General features: G+C 43.9%; 2 protein-coding genes across 4 annotated transcripts in view; one reads left to right on the top strand and one right to left on the bottom strand.

Annotated features, from left to right (window-relative positions):
* CLIP2 (CAP-Gly domain containing linker protein 2) overlaps positions 1 to 3,349 on the bottom strand; it is a 103,015-nt gene extending 99,666 nt beyond the window's left edge. The window contains exons 1-2 of one of the 2 annotated variants that reach the window (XR_007779151.1): positions 3,215 to 3,349; positions 2,575 to 2,723 (exon numbers count right to left, since the gene is read on the bottom strand). The gene's annotated coding sequence lies outside the window, so the exon portion shown is untranslated. The remainder of the gene's footprint in view (positions 1 to 2,574; positions 2,724 to 3,214) is intronic. The other variant, XM_050981861.1, reaches the window with a different exon arrangement.
* A 4,803-nt stretch (positions 3,350 to 8,152) lies between these two features.
* Positions 8,153 to 16,825, top strand: RFC2 (replication factor C subunit 2). Of its 2 annotated transcripts, none has more exons than XM_050981942.1 (11): positions 8,153 to 8,338; positions 9,954 to 10,023; positions 10,826 to 10,867; positions 11,267 to 11,373; positions 12,487 to 12,588; positions 13,316 to 13,416; positions 14,084 to 14,241; positions 14,609 to 14,674; positions 15,149 to 15,229; positions 15,570 to 15,683; positions 16,574 to 16,825. In XM_050981942.1, the coding sequence occupies exons 1-11, from the start codon at positions 8,220 to 8,222 to the stop codon at positions 16,655 to 16,657; spliced, it is 1,044 nt and encodes a 347-aa protein (XP_050837899.1). In that variant the 5' UTR covers positions 8,153 to 8,219; the 3' UTR covers positions 16,658 to 16,825. The 2 variants fall into 2 exon arrangements, with proteins under 2 accessions (XP_050837899.1, XP_030089126.1); XM_030233266.2 differs by lacking the exon at positions 16,574 to 16,825 and adding an exon at positions 16,336 to 16,543.
* Positions 16,826 to 19,686: the final 2,861 nt, after the last annotated feature.

Raw genomic sequence — 19,686 nt, 5'->3', positions numbered from 1 at the left:
TATTGGTCAACTTGTATTTAACCAAACCTATACAGTGTCCCACACAACTACCCTGCATGTACAAACATGTCAATACATGCATATAGACATGCTTATTAATATGCATAAACCCTGCACAAATGTAACTGTTTAAGTCTTTAAAGGAGGAATTCAGATGTGCTCATTATAGGGAATGAAGGCCAATCTGGTCTCTTCTTGGGCAAAGCACTTCAAACTTCCCTGGTTTAGTTTTGCCACATGTATATTGGCAGCATCTTTTTTTCCAGCAAATGTGCTACCTGGATGAAAGAGGTTTTTAGCCATTCAGGTAAAGTTTCTATCAAAATGTCACTGACAAGCATACATGCAGAACTGCAAAGCTAAATCTCAGAATAGACTTGCAAACAATTATAAAAATATATCTACCAAAGTGACCTGTTCTTAGCTGATGTGAGTACTGAATTCAGGGACTGTCTTAGGAGAATGATTAAGGAGGATCCAGAAATGGTGTGGGAATCAGTCTCAGATCTCAGCTCTGGTACCAGTCTAACCACTCAAAAGAAATATCTACAGGAAAAGCTCTGCTTGGCAGCCTGGAAATCTCCAGGACAAATGATGTTTAGGGGATAATAGCTCCTAAAGCCCAGAAAAAGACAATAGTAAATATTTTTGGTATTTACTCATATGGGTAAGAAAGCAGTATTTGACATCCCTTCACTTCATCCATTAAGTCTTCAAAGTAGGAGCTCAAGCACAGTAACCAACAGGGTAAATATTATTATTTAGTATTATTGTTTGCATGTCCTGTCTATTAACTATGAACAAAGTGCCATGACAAGAGGAGGTGCAAGAAAAATTAAGCTAATGTAACAGAATCTTGACAAACTCTTGAAACTCATAGAAAAATCAAAGTGTGATTCAGCTATGACAACTGATTGTACAGCTCTACATTCATCTGGACAAATAATAAAATAATAAGAAAAAAAAAGGGGGGGGAAAGAGACTGAAAACCAAGCATTAGCCATCAAAAATTTCAGTTGAAACTAAAAAGTTTTGATTCCTTAGTTACAAACTGCTTGAGATAAGGTATTACAAAGTCAGCTGTTCCTCAGTACTGGCTCCTGACAGCACAGCTCACACTGCAAACAGCCACTGGACTGAACCCTCGAGCCCTTTCCTCTCTCCTCTGTTCTCTTGTCAGTGAGGCCAGAGGCAGCAGCAACCACAGCAATAAAAAGCACTGGCAGTGGTTTCCTCCCTTCATGGCTCCAGGAGAACAGCTCATATTTTATTCATGAAAAACAAGGCCTCTGGAGGTCTAAGCAAAAAAAAAACAGGAAGCAAGTATTTCTTGGGGACAGTTGGTCACAGGCTGGCAAGTGTCCAGGACATCAAGAAGGAGGGGCAGGGGTGCAGGGTGGAAGAATGAGAGCTGCTTTCCTTGCAGCCTTCCTGCCATGGTAGGAAGGAGGATCACAAAGGGCAAACCACCAGAATGTCTGTGTGCTGAGCCAGAGGGGAGCACAGCTGGTGTCCTGCAGTGGGGATCCTGCAGGGACTCACTGCCTCACAGGGGGAATCCAAGATGTGCAGTCAGCACAGATGCATTAAAGGATGGGATCCCTCCAAGGTTTAGTTGGGAGAGCTTAACATTTACCCCAGTCACTTGCACAAGTTTTTTGCTTTGAGTTCTCTGGGTAATTCCTCTCCCCACTTTGCCACGCTTCACTCATGTCCCAAAGTTACATCACTCCAAAGATTGTTTTGCAAGTGCCTTTAGAATAGGACTAAAGGCACTTGCAAAAGTACCTTTGGAATAGAAAAGTGCCTTTTAGAATAGGACCACACCTGAGCCCAGAATAAGCACCTTCATGGGAACAGAGATCTCTTCCCAGATAGACAGACAGCCCTCTTCCACTTCCTTGTGCCCCCACTGACAGACCCCTCCTTGTTACCAGCAGAGAAAACAATCCTCTGCAATCCTTTGCTTTCCTGAGAAGATGACATGAAGGTGCAGGTGGCATTTGTCATCTCTAGTTGTGTGCACAGGAGCAGCCATCAGTCCCTCACAGCTCAAACCCAACACCCAGCACTGGCTGTGCCTCCCCGCAGGAGTTTTTCCATCAGCACTGATGGGTTCTGACTTTAATTATTTTGCACAGGACAGTAATAAAAACTTTCTGAGAAGCCTGAGCTTCCTGTGAATTCTGGAATCTTAAGGGAAAGAAAGATGCTACTTGTTACTTTCTGACAGACTTCCTAAAACATGACACATGCAGAAGAGTTATTTCTTGAAAATTCAGAAGAAATGTAATGTTTTACATTTGCATGCCTCCTCCATTGTTTTAATTACTGCCTAATGAATTTTAGCCCTCAGAATACCTTCCTTGTATGGCTGAACAAATGAGAAATAAGTCATAGCAGAGCACTCAGAATGAAAGGAAGAGGAAAAACCAACACAAAAACCCACACACATGAGGAGAGACAGAAAAATGCACACAGAGATCTGAAGATAATAACTCCTTTTTTATTTCTGTTATTTTTCTTACATTTTCTATCATGAGCATTTTAAATCAAACCAGACTCTACCCTTACCTTGACCTTTTGCTAAATTCATCCTTTATGCTTTAGGAACTTGGTGCCTGGAATACAGCAGCTCTTCCTTCTGATACTTCTAAATCCATGCTCTGCAGACTTGGATGAATCCAGAGTTCCACACCCTGGACTGGAGGTTAAATCCTGAACTGTTGATAAACAACAACACTATTGCATTTCCATCTGTGACATGTACAGAATGAGTGCAGATGAATGTTAGGATTTATTCTGTTGCATTCAGCCAAACAAGGTCTCTGATGAAGTTTTGCCCAGCATTTAAGAGACGAGATGCAGCTGAAATGAGTTGCATAATGTCATGCAGTTCCAATTAGGGGCAGTCAGGGGAGAATGTTCCCAGACTGCTAATGCAAGGAATGAGCACAAGAAAGGACAAATGCTGAATGAGCTCTGGCAGTATTGTGCTGTATCATGGCTACATGGTGTCTGACCAAAAGCCAAGCAATACTGCAACATTAAAAAGTACAATTCACTTTGTATCAGATTTGTTGCAAATTACTTTTGAAGTTTCTGGAAAACATAAATCAAGCCAGTCCACATTCCCATTTTTATGAGAAACAGAGACCAAGTGTTAAATTTGAAAACACACTAGTAAAAGAATGCACGAACCCATATTGCCTACCTCCATTTCAAACTCTTGGATTTTACTATTCATCAGAGCCCCCAAATCATTCCTATAGTTCTGCACCAGCTTGGGGCTGAGTCTTCAAGCAGAAAGCTCACAGAGCCATCAGGTTCCTTCTTCTTTGTTCAGATCCTTCCCCTTACACAAGGGAGCCCCAGCAAGCACTTGCTCTGCTGGATGCTCATTGCAACATCTACATTTGGCAGTGAGTCAAATGTAGATGTTGCAATGAGCATCCAGCACCTTCTCAGCTGAGAGTCACCTTCTCAGCTTCCTCAGTGAAAAGGTGAAGGCTGTGTCCTCCCTGGAGGGAAACAGAACCCTGCTGCAGTCACTAAAGGTGACAGAAGATCCTGACACAGAGGAGAAAAGGTGATGCTCCATGCCAGCCCCAGCTGCAGGGGCTCCCAGGGAAGGCTTCACCAGAAGAAAAGCACGGCAAGCACAAAAGATCATTCCCCTCTCCTACATTTTCAGCTTCATCAACCACATTAGGAGCCAACAGCTGCATTTTGGCATCTAGGAAAAATGTATGTGTAGAGAATTCACCTGGTTTTGCAGACTAAAGAGGAATTCTAGGAGAAAGTCAATTCTCTTGGATGTCACGGGTGACCTGTGTGGCTTTAACCCAGGTTTCCATACTCCCTCTACTGACTAAAGCTGTAACCACGCAGCTGGACTTGGGCTGGACAGTCATTGCTCTCTATTATGTGCTTAAAGAAGAAAAAGAAAGGAACTTTTCAGTCACATTTTCAGTCTTAAGCATCCAAAGGGCAGGAGAGTAGGACTGACTAGTCGCTGCTGCTGCATCCTTTTCTTGTAACCTAGTGTAAAGCTCTGGACAAATGCCTCAACACATGCAGAAAAAATCATAATAAAGCTTCCCTGCCTTAAAATAGCACTTAAAACCCATTCTTTTATATATTTTCAGATGCTTAGAGAAAAGAATTGTAAAGATGTGCAACTTTAGCGTCTCCCAGTAGCAATAAACTGATCTTGATCTTTCCAGCTGCTCTGTCACCACGACCTGAGCCTTGCCTCACTTCCAACACTATGAATTTCCTAACTGCAGATGTTGGTGGCACACTGCTTAAAATTTTGTGTGGCAGCATTAAAGATTTCAAGGTACCTAATGAAAATGGAAAAAGCAATGAGATGCTGCAAATAAAAGTGCTCAGGTGTCACTTTGTATTTACCCAGTGTGCTGGTGAGCTGCTGTTGCTCTGCAGCTCTTGGAGATGCACAAGGGTAAGGATGAGGCAGTGGATGGAGAAATAAACAGGGAGATGGCTGTGTGTGGTGAAGAGAAAATGTGGGACCTCAGCCATCACACTTAGCAAGAGATTTTAAAGGTACCCATAAAATTAGCTAAGCACAGCTGTACCCCCAGGGCCATTGCATGGATAAGCACATGAAGAAGGGACAGGGCTCCTGATGCTACAAGGACAAGTTAATACCTGTATATGCTGACAGCATTGTCCCAGTTTGCTCTAGAGCTCAAGCACAGGAATCAGGGCCCCTGTCAGTCTTGGGTGCAGACACTTCAGGCCCAGGAAACCTCCTAATGTGGTGATGCCCTGTTTCATGAAGCACCAGCCCAGCCTCCCTCCCAACAGCCCCCCCATTACTTTCACTCCCACTATTTGTTCTAGCTCTGCTCTCTGCTTTCAGCCTCAGTGGCCACAGGATGAAATGGTTGGTAGCAAAGAATTCATTCCCCTCTCTCCTGCCTAGCTGTGTGAAAGGGAAAGAGCACAGAGAGAACAGCCTGCAAGGGGGCTGCAGAGTGCACAGTCCCTGGCAGCGAGGTGATCTGTGCTCTGTCACCCACCTGTGGCCGTCAAACAGCAGTGGCTGCAGCTGTAACTGCAGCAGTGGGGCCAGCCACGCACAGCCCAAGGAATTCTACACTTCTCTCAGTACTGCAGCTTAAGGTCTCAGCCCCTGGCCTCCTGCACCTGCAGCATAACATGCATGAGTGCTAGCCCTAACAGTAACAGCAAGCTGAGCTCACAGATTTAACCCAAAAGCAAAAGAACCTTGCATGGTAAATGGTTCTCCCCTCCTTCCCCAAACCACTGCATGTGAGAAAATTTTATTACTGAATTTACAGATCCATATTTTTTGCTAACAATTGCCTGAAGTTAGTTTCCTCTCATGCTTTATTTCTATTGATGTCTGGGGTTTACACCTCACATCACCCTCCCTCTTGCTTTTCACTGTCTTCAGCTACTGCCTCACTTTTAGTGTGCTCTAATTTCAATTTGTTGTTCAAACTCCAAACAAGCCACCCTCACTTTCACCCACCATAGCATGCAAAGCAGCAATTCTTTTGCCACAACTTCTGCATTTACCCAGCTCTCTGACAAAACATGTTGTGCTGGGCTTTAGTTTCCCCGTGGGGACTGAAGCTTGAGCCCTTGACTAGAGCTGGTCTGAGAGCAGCTTCCATATGATCTGTAGAAAACCTGTTCCCTACGCCTCAAGAATTTGCAGCTGGGACTTCCTTGCTACTGGGCCAAGACCGTGATTTATTTCTCTGATGGGGATCTCCACTGCCAGTAATAGATGCTGTTTGAATAGACTGAAGAGGATCACTCCCACTGATGAATAAACCATCAGCAAAAAGCCTTTCTCTGTACTCTATGCTGATTACAAGTACTTAGTAAGCTTTTCTATACATCTTTTGGGGTGTGAGGGAGGAAGATCTGAAAGAATCATGTTAAATTCAGGAGTATTCTCCTTTCAGGGTAACACAGTACAGCTGCATACACATGTATTTAGGCATTTCTATGACACATGAAAAGTTTTGCTATTTCAGCACTGAATTTGGAATTCATTTCACTCTGAATGTATCCTGTGATCTCAACTGCCAGACTACAATAAGAACTGTTTGGATTTTGGGACATGATGGGTTTTAAACCTTTCAGCTCACATGTACCTGTCCAGCTGCCACATATCCCTAGCAATATTGCTGTGCCTTCAATAACTGTTCTGTGTTTGATAAACCACTGTGAGAGCTCCTGCCTACGCTAGGGCTGCAGCTCTTTAGGAGACCATGCTCAAAACCACATTTCAACTGTTAGCAGAAACATGTCACACAATCTGTCATCAGGCTCTCTGCTACAATTCTTATCATTAGCTTTTCTTGTTGTCCTCTGAGTGCTTATCAGCAGCAATTCCACACATAGAGTGGTAGAATTAATGCTAGCCAGGAAAGTGATATCTTATCTAGAAGCTGGTACTTCCTAAGAGCAGAACTCCTGTTTAATTTGGCAAGAAATCAAAGCATTTCCAGGGTGCTGCACTGACAGGCTGCTATGACCAACAGTATTTCACTGTCTCCTGTTGGGTTCTGATGAGCACTGCAGAAAATGAAATCTAAAGACAAGAGTAACTGAGTGAGTTTGAGACTTACAGGAACAAGCAGTCAAAAAAAAGAAAAAAAGCAAAAAGCCAACTCTCCTCCTCATATGCCATATAATTATATAATTGTTGTGTTTTTTAATTATCTTCTTTACCTCCACTGGAGGTGGTCAATCCACTGTTGATGTTAACTCAGCCAGGCACGTGAAGGGTGCAGAACAATTCCAGTTTTACCCTTACATTACAATTATCCCACAACCACTAGGAACTACTACAGTTATTAATAAAAACAGTGTGCAAAACAAGATTAAAGCACTTACCATAAAAACTCAGATATGAGACTACACTTTGCAAAACAGAAACTTCACCCTCCAGAATTTTAGTCTTAGGAGAACCTCATTAAACTCCATCCCTGTCAGGCCATAGGCAGAACCAGTTTTATAGGCTGAAGGCAAATGCTCATATGTCAGCCTCAAAATACCAATAACAGGCACTGACAGTAACACATGAATACAAATGTTGTGATGAGTAAGAGGAAGTTACTCCCTCACAGGAGCATCACTGCTCACACTGAGCTGCAAATATGGTCAGTTCTGAGTTCCTGCCTCACACCAATCTTAAATTAGAAACACTTCCCAAGGAATCAGGGCCCAGACTGAAGGACAGATGCTCTGTGCACTGAGCTAACACAAATGTCATTAATTATGTGGAGCATAAACAGAGCTGAAAGATGTACCAAGGCCCCAGTAACTGCTGAGGTTGAAAATCAGTACTGATTTCCAAATTCTAATGCTATGGAAACAACAACCCAGCTCTGTCAGGGGCAGGTAGCATGTAGGGTCACCAATGAGCTGGGGACCATAACACCTCATCAAAATTATAAATTAAGAAAAAAAAAAAGAGTCTTGACTTAGGTGGATGAGCCACCTTTACTTAAACTGGAAAAGGACATTTAGAATCATAGAATCTTGGAATGGTTTGGGTTGGAAAGGATCTTAAAGCCCATTTTATTCCACCCTCTGCCATGGGGACACTTTCCATTAGACAAGAATCTCCAAGCCCATCCAACTGCCCTTGAACACTTCCAGGAACAGGGCAGCCAGAGCTTCCCTAGGCAACCTGTATACATTATAAGTGTTCAATAAATAGAGCCAGAACCATCCCCCGACTATAACATAACTGCTTACAATTTGGCAATGCATCTTCTGTTGTTTTCATTTGGCGGGCGGGGGGGGAGGGGTAAATAGAGGTAGATAGAAAAAGCTAAGTTTTAGACTCCTGAAATGCAAATATGTTATTGTTTTATTGTTGTTATTATCTCAACACGCAGTAGGGTAGGAAGCTCAGCGAGTCCGAACGGACGAGTACAAGCCCACCCAGCCGAGCTGCGAGCAGCCTCGCCACACCAACAGCCCTTCCACGGCACGGCCCGGCCATCACGGCCTTGGGCTGCCGCCTCCCCGCCTCACTGACCGGCCACAGAAGCTAAAGACCAGCCGGAGGGCGTAAAGCCCGAGCGAAGAGCCACATCCCGGCTGCCTCTGCCGGCCCGCCCCAGAGGCGGGCCCGCCCGCGGCCCTCCCTCCCCTCACGGCGGTGGCGACGGAGACGGGCCGGGAGCACCAGCTGCGCCACCATGGAGGTGGATATGGCGGAGGACGAGAAGGCCGGGCCGTCGACAGGCGCAAAGCGGGGACCCACCGAGCCCGCGGGGGCCGCGCCCGGCGGGGGCAGCGGCCACTACGAGCTGCCCTGGTGAGCGGGGGCAGTGGGTGAGGGAGCACGGCCGTTCTGAGCCGCCATGACCGCCTGCCGGAGGGGGCGGGGTGAAGGCGGGCGGGGCGCTCGGTGATTGGTGCAGAGCGGGGAGGAGGGCGGGACTGTGCGCGGCAGAGCCAATGGGGTGAGGGCGGGCGCTGGTGGCGGGAAGGCGGGGGTTGTGGCGGCTGAGGGAACCATGGCGGCCGGAGCCGGCCAGGGCCAGACTCGCGTGTTCAGCGCTGTCCCCCGGTGCCCTCCGGGCTGCAGGAGCTCAGTCTAGCTCGGAATCGGGACTCTGCCTGCGTCCTGTGACTTCGTCATCTGTTGCCGGGGTTGGGAAGAAAGGAATCACAGAATGGTTTGGGTTGGAAGGGACCTTAAAGGCCATCTCGTTCCAGCCTCCTGTCAGGGGCAGGGACACCTTCCACTAAACCAGGCTGCTCCAAGCCTCGTCTAACCTAGTCTGGAACAGTTCCAGAAATCAATAGTGAAGAAAATACCATTGTTTAACATTGTTTTCCTTTGGAAACAAATGGGAAGGAAATGCCATTTCCTTGTAACACCGAGAAAGTCGAAGGTCAGCCCTGCACTGTGCTGACCATGGGACAACACAGGGTGGCTTCTCCCCTCAGGCTGGGGCACCGAATTCCCGTTCGAGTTGAGCATTTTTTCCCTCCTTTTGATTTTTAATACAAATGGAACTAAAACCTCTCAGGGTGGTGAGGCCCTGGACAGGTTGGACTGGAGCAGCCTGGCCCAGTGGAAGGTGTCCCTGCCCATGGCCCGAGGTGGAATGAGATGGGCTTGTGAAAAAGGCCAGTCACTTGTTTTTAAAAGTTTAATAGTAATAAAATGGTTATTAAAATAGTAATATAATTAGAGTAATAAAAATTTGGACAATTAGGATTTAGGACAATATGAGACAATAAGAACAAAGAGTTAGGGACAGTCCGGGTACCTCTTTCTGGGCAAAATAAGCCTAAAAAAAGGACCCACGTTAACAGAACATTAACCCTTAAAAGCAACAGCCTGTTGCATATTCATACACCTCATGCATGATGCATAAATTCCATTTAGACACAGGATTCTGTCTGGGCAGTGTCAGCTTCTTCCTCTGAATCCTGATGGTGTCTTCAGGGCTGAGCGAGGCGGGAAGAGCTCGATAATGGAGCAATAAATTCTTTTTCTCTGAAAGATTCAGGTGTCCTGTGGCTGCTATCTCAGTATCTTGCATAGCACAGTTTCTATTTTAACCCTATGTTATAACCTAAAACTATATTTACCACACTACTTAAGAGAATTAATACAGCATCACTTTCTAACATAACACATATAATATTAATTTTAATATTTGCAAAAAGCCAATCATACAATACACATTTTTCACAAGCTTTAAGGTCCCTTCCAACCCAAACCACTCTGGGGTTCTCTTAGTCAGGGATTAGTGCTGTGTTTGGCAATGACAGATACCCTGCAGCACTTGCACTGAACTCATGTCCAGCCATCTTTGTCCTGTGCTCTCTTAGCATAATCCTCCTTGTCCATCACTCTAAAGCTCAATTAAAACATTATTAGATGTGCTGAAGTGTGTGGAGTTTTACTTCTACAGGGTGGAAAAATACAGACCCATGAAACTGTCCGAAATAGTTGGAAATGAAGATACTGTGAGCAGGTTGGAGGTGTGTAGCTGTTCCTGTATCTTTTTACAGGTCATCTCAAAAAACATATTTCTGTGTAGATCCACAGGCTATTAAAAACACTATTGTATTTTTACATCCATACTTGAGTATGTGGAAGAAAGCTTCCTGATTTACTTTAGCAATTACAAGTTTTACATTATATTTGATGTGTAAGGGAATATGCCTTCTTCAATTGGGATGTTTAAAATAGAGCATTTGATACAGTGTAGAGAATTTGTAGCTGTTACAATAATACTGTTTCAATAAGAAATATAATTTGTATAACAACAGAAAGAAATAGAATAATTTTTGGAAAAGAAATGTTTGCTATATCAATTCTTTCCTGAAAGTCTCCAAGATAATGTTGGATGGGGCTTGGAGCAACCTGGTCTAGTGGAAGGTGTCCCTGTCCAAGGCAGGGGGTTGGAATCAGATGAGCTTTAAGGTCCCTTCCAATTCTAACTATTTCAGGATTCCATAATTCTACAACAAATTAATCTGTGAACATAGTATTTGTTAACAGAAAGATTATACTAGCAAGTATATAATTAAAACAGGTGCAAAGGAAAGGCAAGAGAACTAAAGACCTGTGGCATTAAGTGCTTTTAAATATTTCCATATTATTCTAGGGGTTGATTTCTAACAGTTCAATTTCAAAAACCAATGAAAGCAGCAAGGTTCAAAAAATTAAAATAGGAAAGGCAAAAAAGAAACTTGTTTCTGATGCTTAAAATAGAACAGAATAGAAACTATTTGCTCCTCTTATTTTCTTACGTAATTTCTTTTTATCATTCTTTCTTAGGTCTTTGCAAAAGAGGGGAATGTACCAAACATTATAATTGCTGTGAGTATTGCTGTGTTGTGCTGTATTTCAGTGTTGGGCCTGGATTTGAAATCTAGCCAGGGTGGCCTCCCAGTACAGATGGGCTTTGTGCCTGAGAGTACTGGTGAGGGAGATGTTGGTTGTGGGGTTTTGGAGCAATGTTCTTGGCAGAATAGACAGGGAAACAAGTTTAAATCTCCCTCAGGTGCCTGCTGAAACAGATCCTGTGCTTCTCCCTGCAGCATCTCTCCTCTGTTAGGGGCAGGATCCTGAGCTCAGGCACAGCTTCCAGGCTGATTGATGATTGCTCTGCAGTTCCTCTGTTGCAGCCTTTTGTCATGACTGAGGAGATTTGTAGAGAGCAGAACTTTAAAAATTTCATTAAACTTACCAGCAATTGTTGCACTGTCACATCTTTAGGGCCCTCCAGGAACAGGTAAAACCACCAGTATCCTGTGTTTGGCTCGTGCTCTGCTTGGTCCTGCATTAAAGGATGCTGTTCTGGAGCTGAATGCCTCAAATGACAGGTGAGAATGAATAAACCTTACCAAGTTTTTAATGAAGAAGCAAGTTTCCATTAAACTGAGGCCAGTTTGATGGGCCTAATGCTGTAGTAAGGCCTTTAAGATTTATTTTAGTGCATTCTTTCCAGCTAAAAGTTAGGCAATCTTTGGTGTTCACCCATCAACACAGATAGTATTTCTTGATGTTTTATAAACTTTATAGATACTTTCATATGTGAAAATATAAACAGAGTACAGAATCCATAATGGTACTTTTTATCTCAAATCTGTTTGAAAGAGTTAAGCTTCCCACTGTGTTCAGGAGGATCCTAAGAATGAAAAGTGAACAGGTTGTTTATACTCAAACATTTCAATGCTTAGAGTGAGAGAAATGAGGGTTATAAGGCAGCTGAGGATTAAAACGTAGGATCAGGGTGTGAGGTGTGTAGAGGACACTGACTGTACTCCAAGGATCAGGCACTAAGGGCTGATTATATTTCCCAAGTTCTTTTCAGACCCATCCTGAAGTATTCTGACATTTCCTGGTGGGTTGTCTGAGCACAGTGCACTTTTCCTACCCTGTTACTATCACTTATAGAACTACAGAATCACATTCTTTTTGTAAACAGAAGAAAAAGTAAAATCCTTTCTTAACAAGAGTAGGTCTTTGAATGGGCTCTCTCTAGGAAAGTGTCTGTGTTGTGTTGATATAATTCAGTCTATCCCAATGTTTTTCCTAAAGTCTTCTGAGCTACAGCTGGGGCTGTGGATGGAGCTGTGGGAAGAGCTGGCAAAGCAATCTTAAATGCTTCTCCCTTTATTTATTTATTACCCTTTTGCCAAACATAAGTCATTTTGTGGTGGCACTGCAAGTAAGGTTACTGGCTTTGTGTCTTTTTATATTGCTACTGTTAAATTATTTGGTTCAAACCCCCAAAACCAAGGGTTGTTGGTGTTTGAATCCAAATCAGTGGGACAGTCTGGCTTGAAGCATGGTTCCACAGCAGTCGTGCTGAAACAGCTGAAGGGGCAGGAACAGTGGTAGAACAGCAGCACTTCAGCTGCTGTGGTTGCTGAAAAAAATCTATTCTGTATTTTCACCCAACTTATCATGAATCAATTGAATTGTTGTTCCAGAGGAATTGATGTTGTAAGAAACAAAATCAAAATGTTTGCCCAGCAAAAGGTCACACTTCCAAAAGGTCGGCATAAAATAATCATCCTTGATGAAGCAGACAGGTATGTTGTTTTAAATTTACCTCAGCTCCTGTGTGAAATGTGCTGCATCTCTCCTGTCTATAGAGCTCCAGCCTTTGGACAGTATTGAGTGCTTCTATCAAGCTGTTCAAAATAATTTGTTAGGAAATGAATATGGATTGAACAGTGATCTTATGGGAGTACTCACAGCCAGAAGAGATCATTGCTTGAAAAGAGATGCTGAATATTGACATGGAATGCTCTGGATATGAAACAGAGCAGTTTGCTGGAAAGATGCCCCATCCCTGGAACTGTTCAAGGCCAGGTTGGACAGTGCTGGGAGAAACCTGATTTTGTGGAAGGTATCCCTGTCCCCATGGCAGGGGGTTGGAACTGGAGGAGCTTTAAGGTCCCTTCCAACCCAAACCATTTTGTGATTCTGTGATTCCTCTTTGGAAAGAGTTTGGCTCATGTAGAGAATTTCACTGGATGAAAAAGGGACTTTCTCCTCCTCCATATTCTTAGCAGTGCTCTTCAGAGCATTAATGATTTCATTTTGCATGTCGTGGATGTCATTTTGCATCTTGTGGAGGTCCCAGTTCTTGCCTGCGTTGCAGGGTGGTTCATTCACCTGACTAGAAAAAGCTGCTTAGTTTATCAAAGCATAGCTTAGTATCAGTAAATTGAAGATTATGTGAAAATAGTTCTTAGGCTGCACCTGTGAGTGAGTGAAGGGCAAAATCTGCCCTAACTCCTTGTCTCCCCTCAGCATGACAGATGGAGCACAGCAAGCTTTGAGAAGAACAATGGAAATTTATTCCAAAACAACACGTTTTGCACTGGCCTGCAATGCCTCTGACAAAATCATAGGTAAGTGGTGCTGCTTCCTGGGTGTTCATGTCATGTGTTCTCCATACTCTTGGCTAACTTCCAAGGCAGCTGCCAGAAATAGCTTGATCCAGTTTGCTGCAAGAAAGCATGGCACTTCTGAAAAATCAAGCCACCTGTACTTCATCAGCTAAAAGAGTTTGATTTTGTAGTCAGGGAACCCTGAGCAGCCATTTTTAATGGATGGTGCCATATGTGACTGCAGAAACAGATTTCTCATGCTTTGGGCTTAATCTGCATCCAACTCCCCACAGTTTAGGATGTTTGGTGTATTGTTTACTGGGCATTGAACCCTTTTTGTCATTTGTGAATCATAATCTTAAGTTTGCCTGTAGGTGAACACATTGCACCTTAGATTTCCCTTGAAAAAATGTGATAAACATCTATATTCAGAAATCCAGGAGAACAGAGGAAGCTGAGCTTTATATAGATTTCCACATATTTGGGAAAACTTCATTAACATGTTTGGGCTCAAGGGAAGGACTGTCACAATTGAATGTGCTTAAGCAGAGGCTGTGTTCTGCTTGGAGCTTACATGTCCTTTTTCTTTAAAAGACACAAGAACTGTTGGAGACTGAAATGAAGACATGTTTGGTTGTGGTGTTTTTTGAGAAAAAGAGAGAAGCTAATGCCACATCTCTGTCCTCAGAACCCATTCAGTCTCGGTGTGCAGTGCTGCGTTACACCAAGCTAACAGATGCACAAATACTTGCCAGGCTGCTGAAGATTGTTGAGAAAGAGGATGTAGCATATACAGATGATGGACTAGAAGCCATTATCTTCACAGCCCAAGGTGATATGAGACAGGTAAAAGGAGAAAGACAATAAAATAAAGGCTTCTGTTTGAACTTTTGAATTGCAACTCCTAAGGATTTCTCTGGACAGGTAAAGAGGATGTGACCCAAGAGTAACTAAACTGTTGTGGCCCAAGAGTAACTAAGCTGTTTGGTTTTGTGAGGGTTTAAAATGCTCCTTAAAAGTGAGTTGGTGGGAAGTGGATACCAAATTTGTGGGGGGGAAATAAAATCAGCATAAATTTGTGAATTTTTTCTGGTTTTTTAATGGCAAACTGCTTATTTGGCATCATTTCCTGAAGTGCATTTCATCCTGAGGAGGGGAGTGAGAAGCAGAGCACTTCAAAAAATAAATGAAGACTTATTTTTTTCTTTCACAGGCATTAAACAACTTACAGTCCACATACTCTGGATTTGGCTTTATAAACAGTGAAAATGTCTTTAAGGTCAGTAACAGCTGAAAACAGTTTTGCCAGAAGTTTAGCCCTGTGGCTGTGTGAGATTCCATTGGACACATAAGCCTTTTTACTAGTTTGCAGACAGCCCTGTGTATGTAGCAGTTACAGCATTAGACTTTAAGTAGCCCTTGTGCCTTTTGAAAAGACATCCCTAGTGGCACATCTGAGACCTTTGCAGCTCTCTCAAAGCACACAAATCCAATTACTGCTGGGAAATTTCAGTGATAACTTGGGAATCTATTACTTGGGTGTTCTCATTTCATGTGTGGAGTCTGCCATATAGAAGAAGAACTACAGAATTACAATACAGAAGAATCTGAAAAGTCAGATTATTTAAAATTTAGTCTGTATTACAGAATATTGCTGATTCAGCACTTCAGCTCTGTAGAAACTTGGTGAAAATACCAGAAGTTTAATGCAAAGTCTTCTGATATTTAAGTGTACTATTTTTCTTGGGTACAGGTGTGTGATGAGCCTCATCCTCTGCTGGTGAAGGAAATGATACAACACTGCATAAATGCAAATATTGATGAAGCATACAAGGTTGGTTTTCATGTCTTGTCTTCAGTATAGCCAGGCATTATTTCTCTACAACATTTTTTGTTTGCTTTGAGGAATTCACAATGTGTGTTGTTTTTTAAGATAAGGGCAATACCATGTAGATGGAATTGATAAACTAAATCCCTTTTGGGCAGGACTTTGTTCAGATAAGTAAGCCAAGAAGCCAAGAAAGGAAGTTGTAGTGAAATCAATTGCTAGATGCTTGAGGCTAAATCAGCTGATAAACAGTACATGCAGTTTCAGTAATGATATACAGCTGTTCCAGAGTGAATATCCTTGACTCACCTGGCAGATAAATGGGGGATTGTTCTTGCCTGCACAGATTCTTGCCCACCTGTGGCGCCTGGGATACTCTCCAGAAGATGTCATTGGCAATATCTTCCGTGTGTGTAAGACCTTTCAAATGCCAGAATATCTGAAACTGGAATTTATCAAGGTTGGTACTAACTCAGCCCCTGATGGGGCCTTTTGGGCCTTTTTAGCAAGAGGATGTGACCAGAGGCAGCCTTAGGGGTTCCTGTTTAAAGTTTGTTGTATATTAGCACAAAGAAAGTGCTTCTTGACTCATGCCTGCCTTCTTTCCCACTGCATCATCAGTTTGTCAGTGAGAAGTCACCTGAAGTTTAGCATCTGAACACCCACAGAAGTGCCAGAAATCACTGTAGTGATCAGCTAAAATTAATAGCAGATGTCATGCTGAATTTATTAGTTATTTCAAAGCCTCAGATAACTCCTTGAAAATGTTTTTCAAGTGCATACTTGATTCTAGTCCAATAGATAGTAAAATATTAAATTAACAGAGTGTTGACAAACAGTCAGCTGATGTTAGGAATCATTCTTCATATTTGAGGAAACCTGTCCTCATATGCAGGCACCTTGCTTCTTATAAAGGAAGTGGGGAAATACAGGCTTTGATTTTAAAACCAAAAGGCATTTGAGTTGGTTTATAGGAGTAGATGCATTCTTTGAACTATGAGTGACTCAAAGCTGGTCTTTCAGCAGTAAGGGGTATGTTCTGTTTAGTCATGAGTGAAATATACACAGACTGGGGGAGTAAACAGCAGGCTTGACAGTGTCTCTGTCACCAGGAAATTGGGTACACCCACATGAAGATAGCAGAAGGTGTGAACTCCCTGTTACAAATGGCTGGGCTCCTGGCCCGGCTGTGCCAGAAGACTGCAGCCCCTGCAGCCAGTTAGGCACCTCCTTGAGCCTTCTGGGAGGAGACCAGGAATTGCTGCAAAAATGTTTCATACTTTTTTATTTAGACCAATAAAGCTCTAAAATTTACTTTAACCCATGAAATTGTTTGTCTTTTATAAGCAGGATAGAAGAGAGGACTGTGACAGTCCAGAGCAATTGAGGTCTATCCAGTACACTCAGGAAACCTGCTTATGTCCTTGGTATTGAGACTAAGCAGGAGAAACAAAAATGGAATCCTCGTGTTAGGGATTACACTTCAAGCCTGGCCATGAGTGATCTTACCAAGACCAAGAAAGAATTTTTTTTGCACAAAATGAAGCATTTACTGAAATTAAAATTGAGACACATTGAGCAAGTGCCTCTTTGTCCTGTGGATAGGAAAGGTATTTTCAGCAAACATACAGAATAAATATTACACATTTCTTCATGGTGCCACTATATTTTGTATATTCCATTTGTAATGTTTAAAAAGCTGTACTAAATTCTGGGATGCTCTGCATTTGAGTTCCCTTTCCTGTCCTTGCTTGTCCAGGTTAGGTAATGTCATAGTATCAGCTTGCCAAAAAGCTACAGAATCACGTTTGCCTGACCAGTTTTGGAAACACCTTGCCAGTGTAGATGGGCAATTAAGTGTGAAATGCAGAGAGAAAGTAAATATAAATTGAATTTGACCACCTAATATGAGATGTGAGACTTGTGTCTCCAAGCAGATACATCTTAATACAATTAAGAGAATCACAAGGTTGGAAGAGCCCTTTAAGATCATCAAGTCTAACTCATGCCCTAACACCTCAACTAAACCATGGCACCCAGTGCCACATCCAGGCTTTCTTTAACACATCCAGGGATGGTGACTCCACCACCTCCCTGGGCAGACCATTCCAGAACTTTATCTCTCTTTCTGTAAAAAACTTTTTCCTAATATCCAACCTAAGTTCCCTTTGGTGCAGCTTGAGGCTGTGTCCTCTCCTTCTGTCATTGCTGCCTGGAGAAAGAGCCCAATCCCACCTGAGCACAGCCACCTTTCAGGGAGTTGTAGAGTGATGAGGTCACCCCTGAGTCTCCTTTTCTCCAGGCTGAGCACCCCCAGCTCCCTCAGTGCTTCCTCTCAGGGTTTGTGTTCCCAGCCCCTCTCCAGCCTTGTTGCCCCCTCTGGACGCGCTCGAGTGTCCCAAGGTCCTTCCCAACCTGAGGGGCCAGAGCTGGGCACAGCACTCCAGGTGTGCCCTCACCTGTGCCCAGTACAGGGGCAGAATGAGCTCCCTGCTCCTTCTGGCCACACCACTCCTGATCCAGGCCAGGAGCCCTTGGCCTTCTTGGCCACCAGGGCACTCTGCTGGCTCATGGTCAGTCACTGTTGACCAGGACCCCCAGGTCCCTTTCTGCCTGGGCACTGTCCAGCCACACCATCCCAGCCTAGAGCATTTCAGAGAGCCAAATTGCAGGACTTGGCACTTGGATTTATTCAACTTCATCTTGTTAAACTGCCCATCCATCCAACCATTCCAGTCTCTGCAGAGCCCTCCTACCTTCCAACAGATGGACACAGCTCCCAGCTTGGTGTCACCTGCAGATTTACTAATGTAAGACTCAATCCCCTCATCCATGTCATCAATAAATCATTGAACAGAGCTGGTTCCAGCACAGAGCCCTGAGGGACACCACTGGTGCCTGGCTGCCAGCTGGATGCAGCCCCGTTCACCTCTGGGCCAGCCATCCAGCCAGTTCTGAACCCAGCAGAGAGTGCTCCTGTCCCAGCCGTGGGCTGCAGCTTTTCCAGGGAATGCTGTGGGACACAGTGCCAAAGGCCTTGCAATTAAGCATGGTCTGGTTACAGCAGTCATACAAAAGAGTGCAGGGGGCACAAGTTGCTGGTGCTTGCACTTCACTCTGCCCATTTTGTTGATGATTTCCACCCCAAGTGTTCAGTTCCCCACTCAGCTGTCCTGGTGCCAAGTGGATGTTTCCTGGCAGCACCAGTTGGCTTCAGCCTGGGGGCTTCTCCTGCACTGAGGCAGGGGCTGGGCACACCCTCCTGTTCTCTGACAAGCCAAGGGGGTCACAAGTTTCAGCAGCAAAAGCTGGTGGCATCATGACTTTCCCCTCAAGTCTTCCTGCAGCTCCTCTGGCAGAGCCTGCAGACAAACATTTGTGATTCCATGTGCAGGAGAGCAAAGGAATTGGCAGCTTAAGTGCAGGGAATGCAGCAAACAGCACCTGGAATAATGGGTAAAATGCTGAAAGTACCTCCTTTCTCCACTAGAATTGGACTTAGGCTTTGGTTTCCACCCAGTGAGTTACTACCAGCACAAACTCTATTAAATACACAACTAACAGTTTAGTGCTGGGACTTGAGCTGCTAAGTTCTCTACAGACACAGCATCACAGTTTTTGTCCCCAAAAATTTAAATAAGGTTAATTTTCCTTTGCACATCACAACCAGGCTGCTCTATCTTTGTTTTCTGATTAAATGTGTTCATTGGAATGGGGAAGGAAGAGATGTTCCCATGGATGTCTCATAAACCAGCAAACACCATATTTGGATGACTCAAGGCCAGTCCTTACCCTGTGGGATGTGCCTGCCCAGTGGAAGGGTCAGGTTCCTGTTCCTACCTGGTTTCAGAGGGTTTCTTCTCAACTGTATTCAGTAGCTGCATTTCACAGCTCCAGTTTGGAGCAGACTCCCCTCTGGGCTAATCCTTTCCAGCTCTGCAGGGACATAATCACACTCACTTTTGCTAAGAACAGGACCAATATTGATCCCAGAGGCCACCAACACCTCCTGCTCTCCACAGGTGTTTGTTCCCCCTCTGAGTGCAGAGCTGCTGCTTTCCAGCACTCAGCACAGACTCCCCAGCTCCATTTTCAGAGCTGCACCAGCCAAAACTACTTTTCTAAAGCACCTTAAATTGAAAACAGGAAGTGAATTTCTCACTTAACTGCCTACCTAATGTGGAGAGAGGTGGACCCAGGGGAGATGTAAGTCTTCTTGCATTAGGTTCAAACAACAGTGTCTAGCAGTTCTGGCTGAGCACCAGAAACCCTTGCACACCTAAAGCCAGTCCCAAAAGGACAGCATGTCAGTGAACACACACATCCATCCTCAGTCATTGCAGAGAAAACAGTGGGGTTGTTCACAGCCAGACTAATAACAAACATTATTGATGAGAGTTCCTTAAACAGTCCCTGGATACTTTCCAGTGTAATGAGATGATTGCCTGAGAAGTGCTCCAGAA

The sequence above is a fragment of the Serinus canaria genome, chromosome 19, assembly GCF_022539315.1.
Source record: "Serinus canaria isolate serCan28SL12 chromosome 19, serCan2020, whole genome shotgun sequence".
Classification (NCBI taxonomy): domain Eukaryota; kingdom Metazoa; phylum Chordata; class Aves; order Passeriformes; family Fringillidae; genus Serinus; species Serinus canaria.
This window is presented reverse-complemented; position numbering and strand designations above follow the sequence as displayed.

Bases quoted from the DNA above. Each gene is read 5' to 3' on its own strand.
- RFC2 (XM_030233266.2), top strand. From the start codon at position 8,220: ATGGAGGTGGATATGGCGGAGGACGAGAAGGCCGGGCCGTCGACAGGC. The intron at 10,868-11,266 runs GTGAGTATTGCT...TCACATCTTTAG, and splicing joins TACCAAACATTATAATTGCT to GGCCCTCCAGGAACAGGTAA. The intron at 12,589-13,315 runs GTATGTTGTTTT...GTCTCCCCTCAG, and splicing joins ATCCTTGATGAAGCAGACAG to CATGACAGATGGAGCACAGC.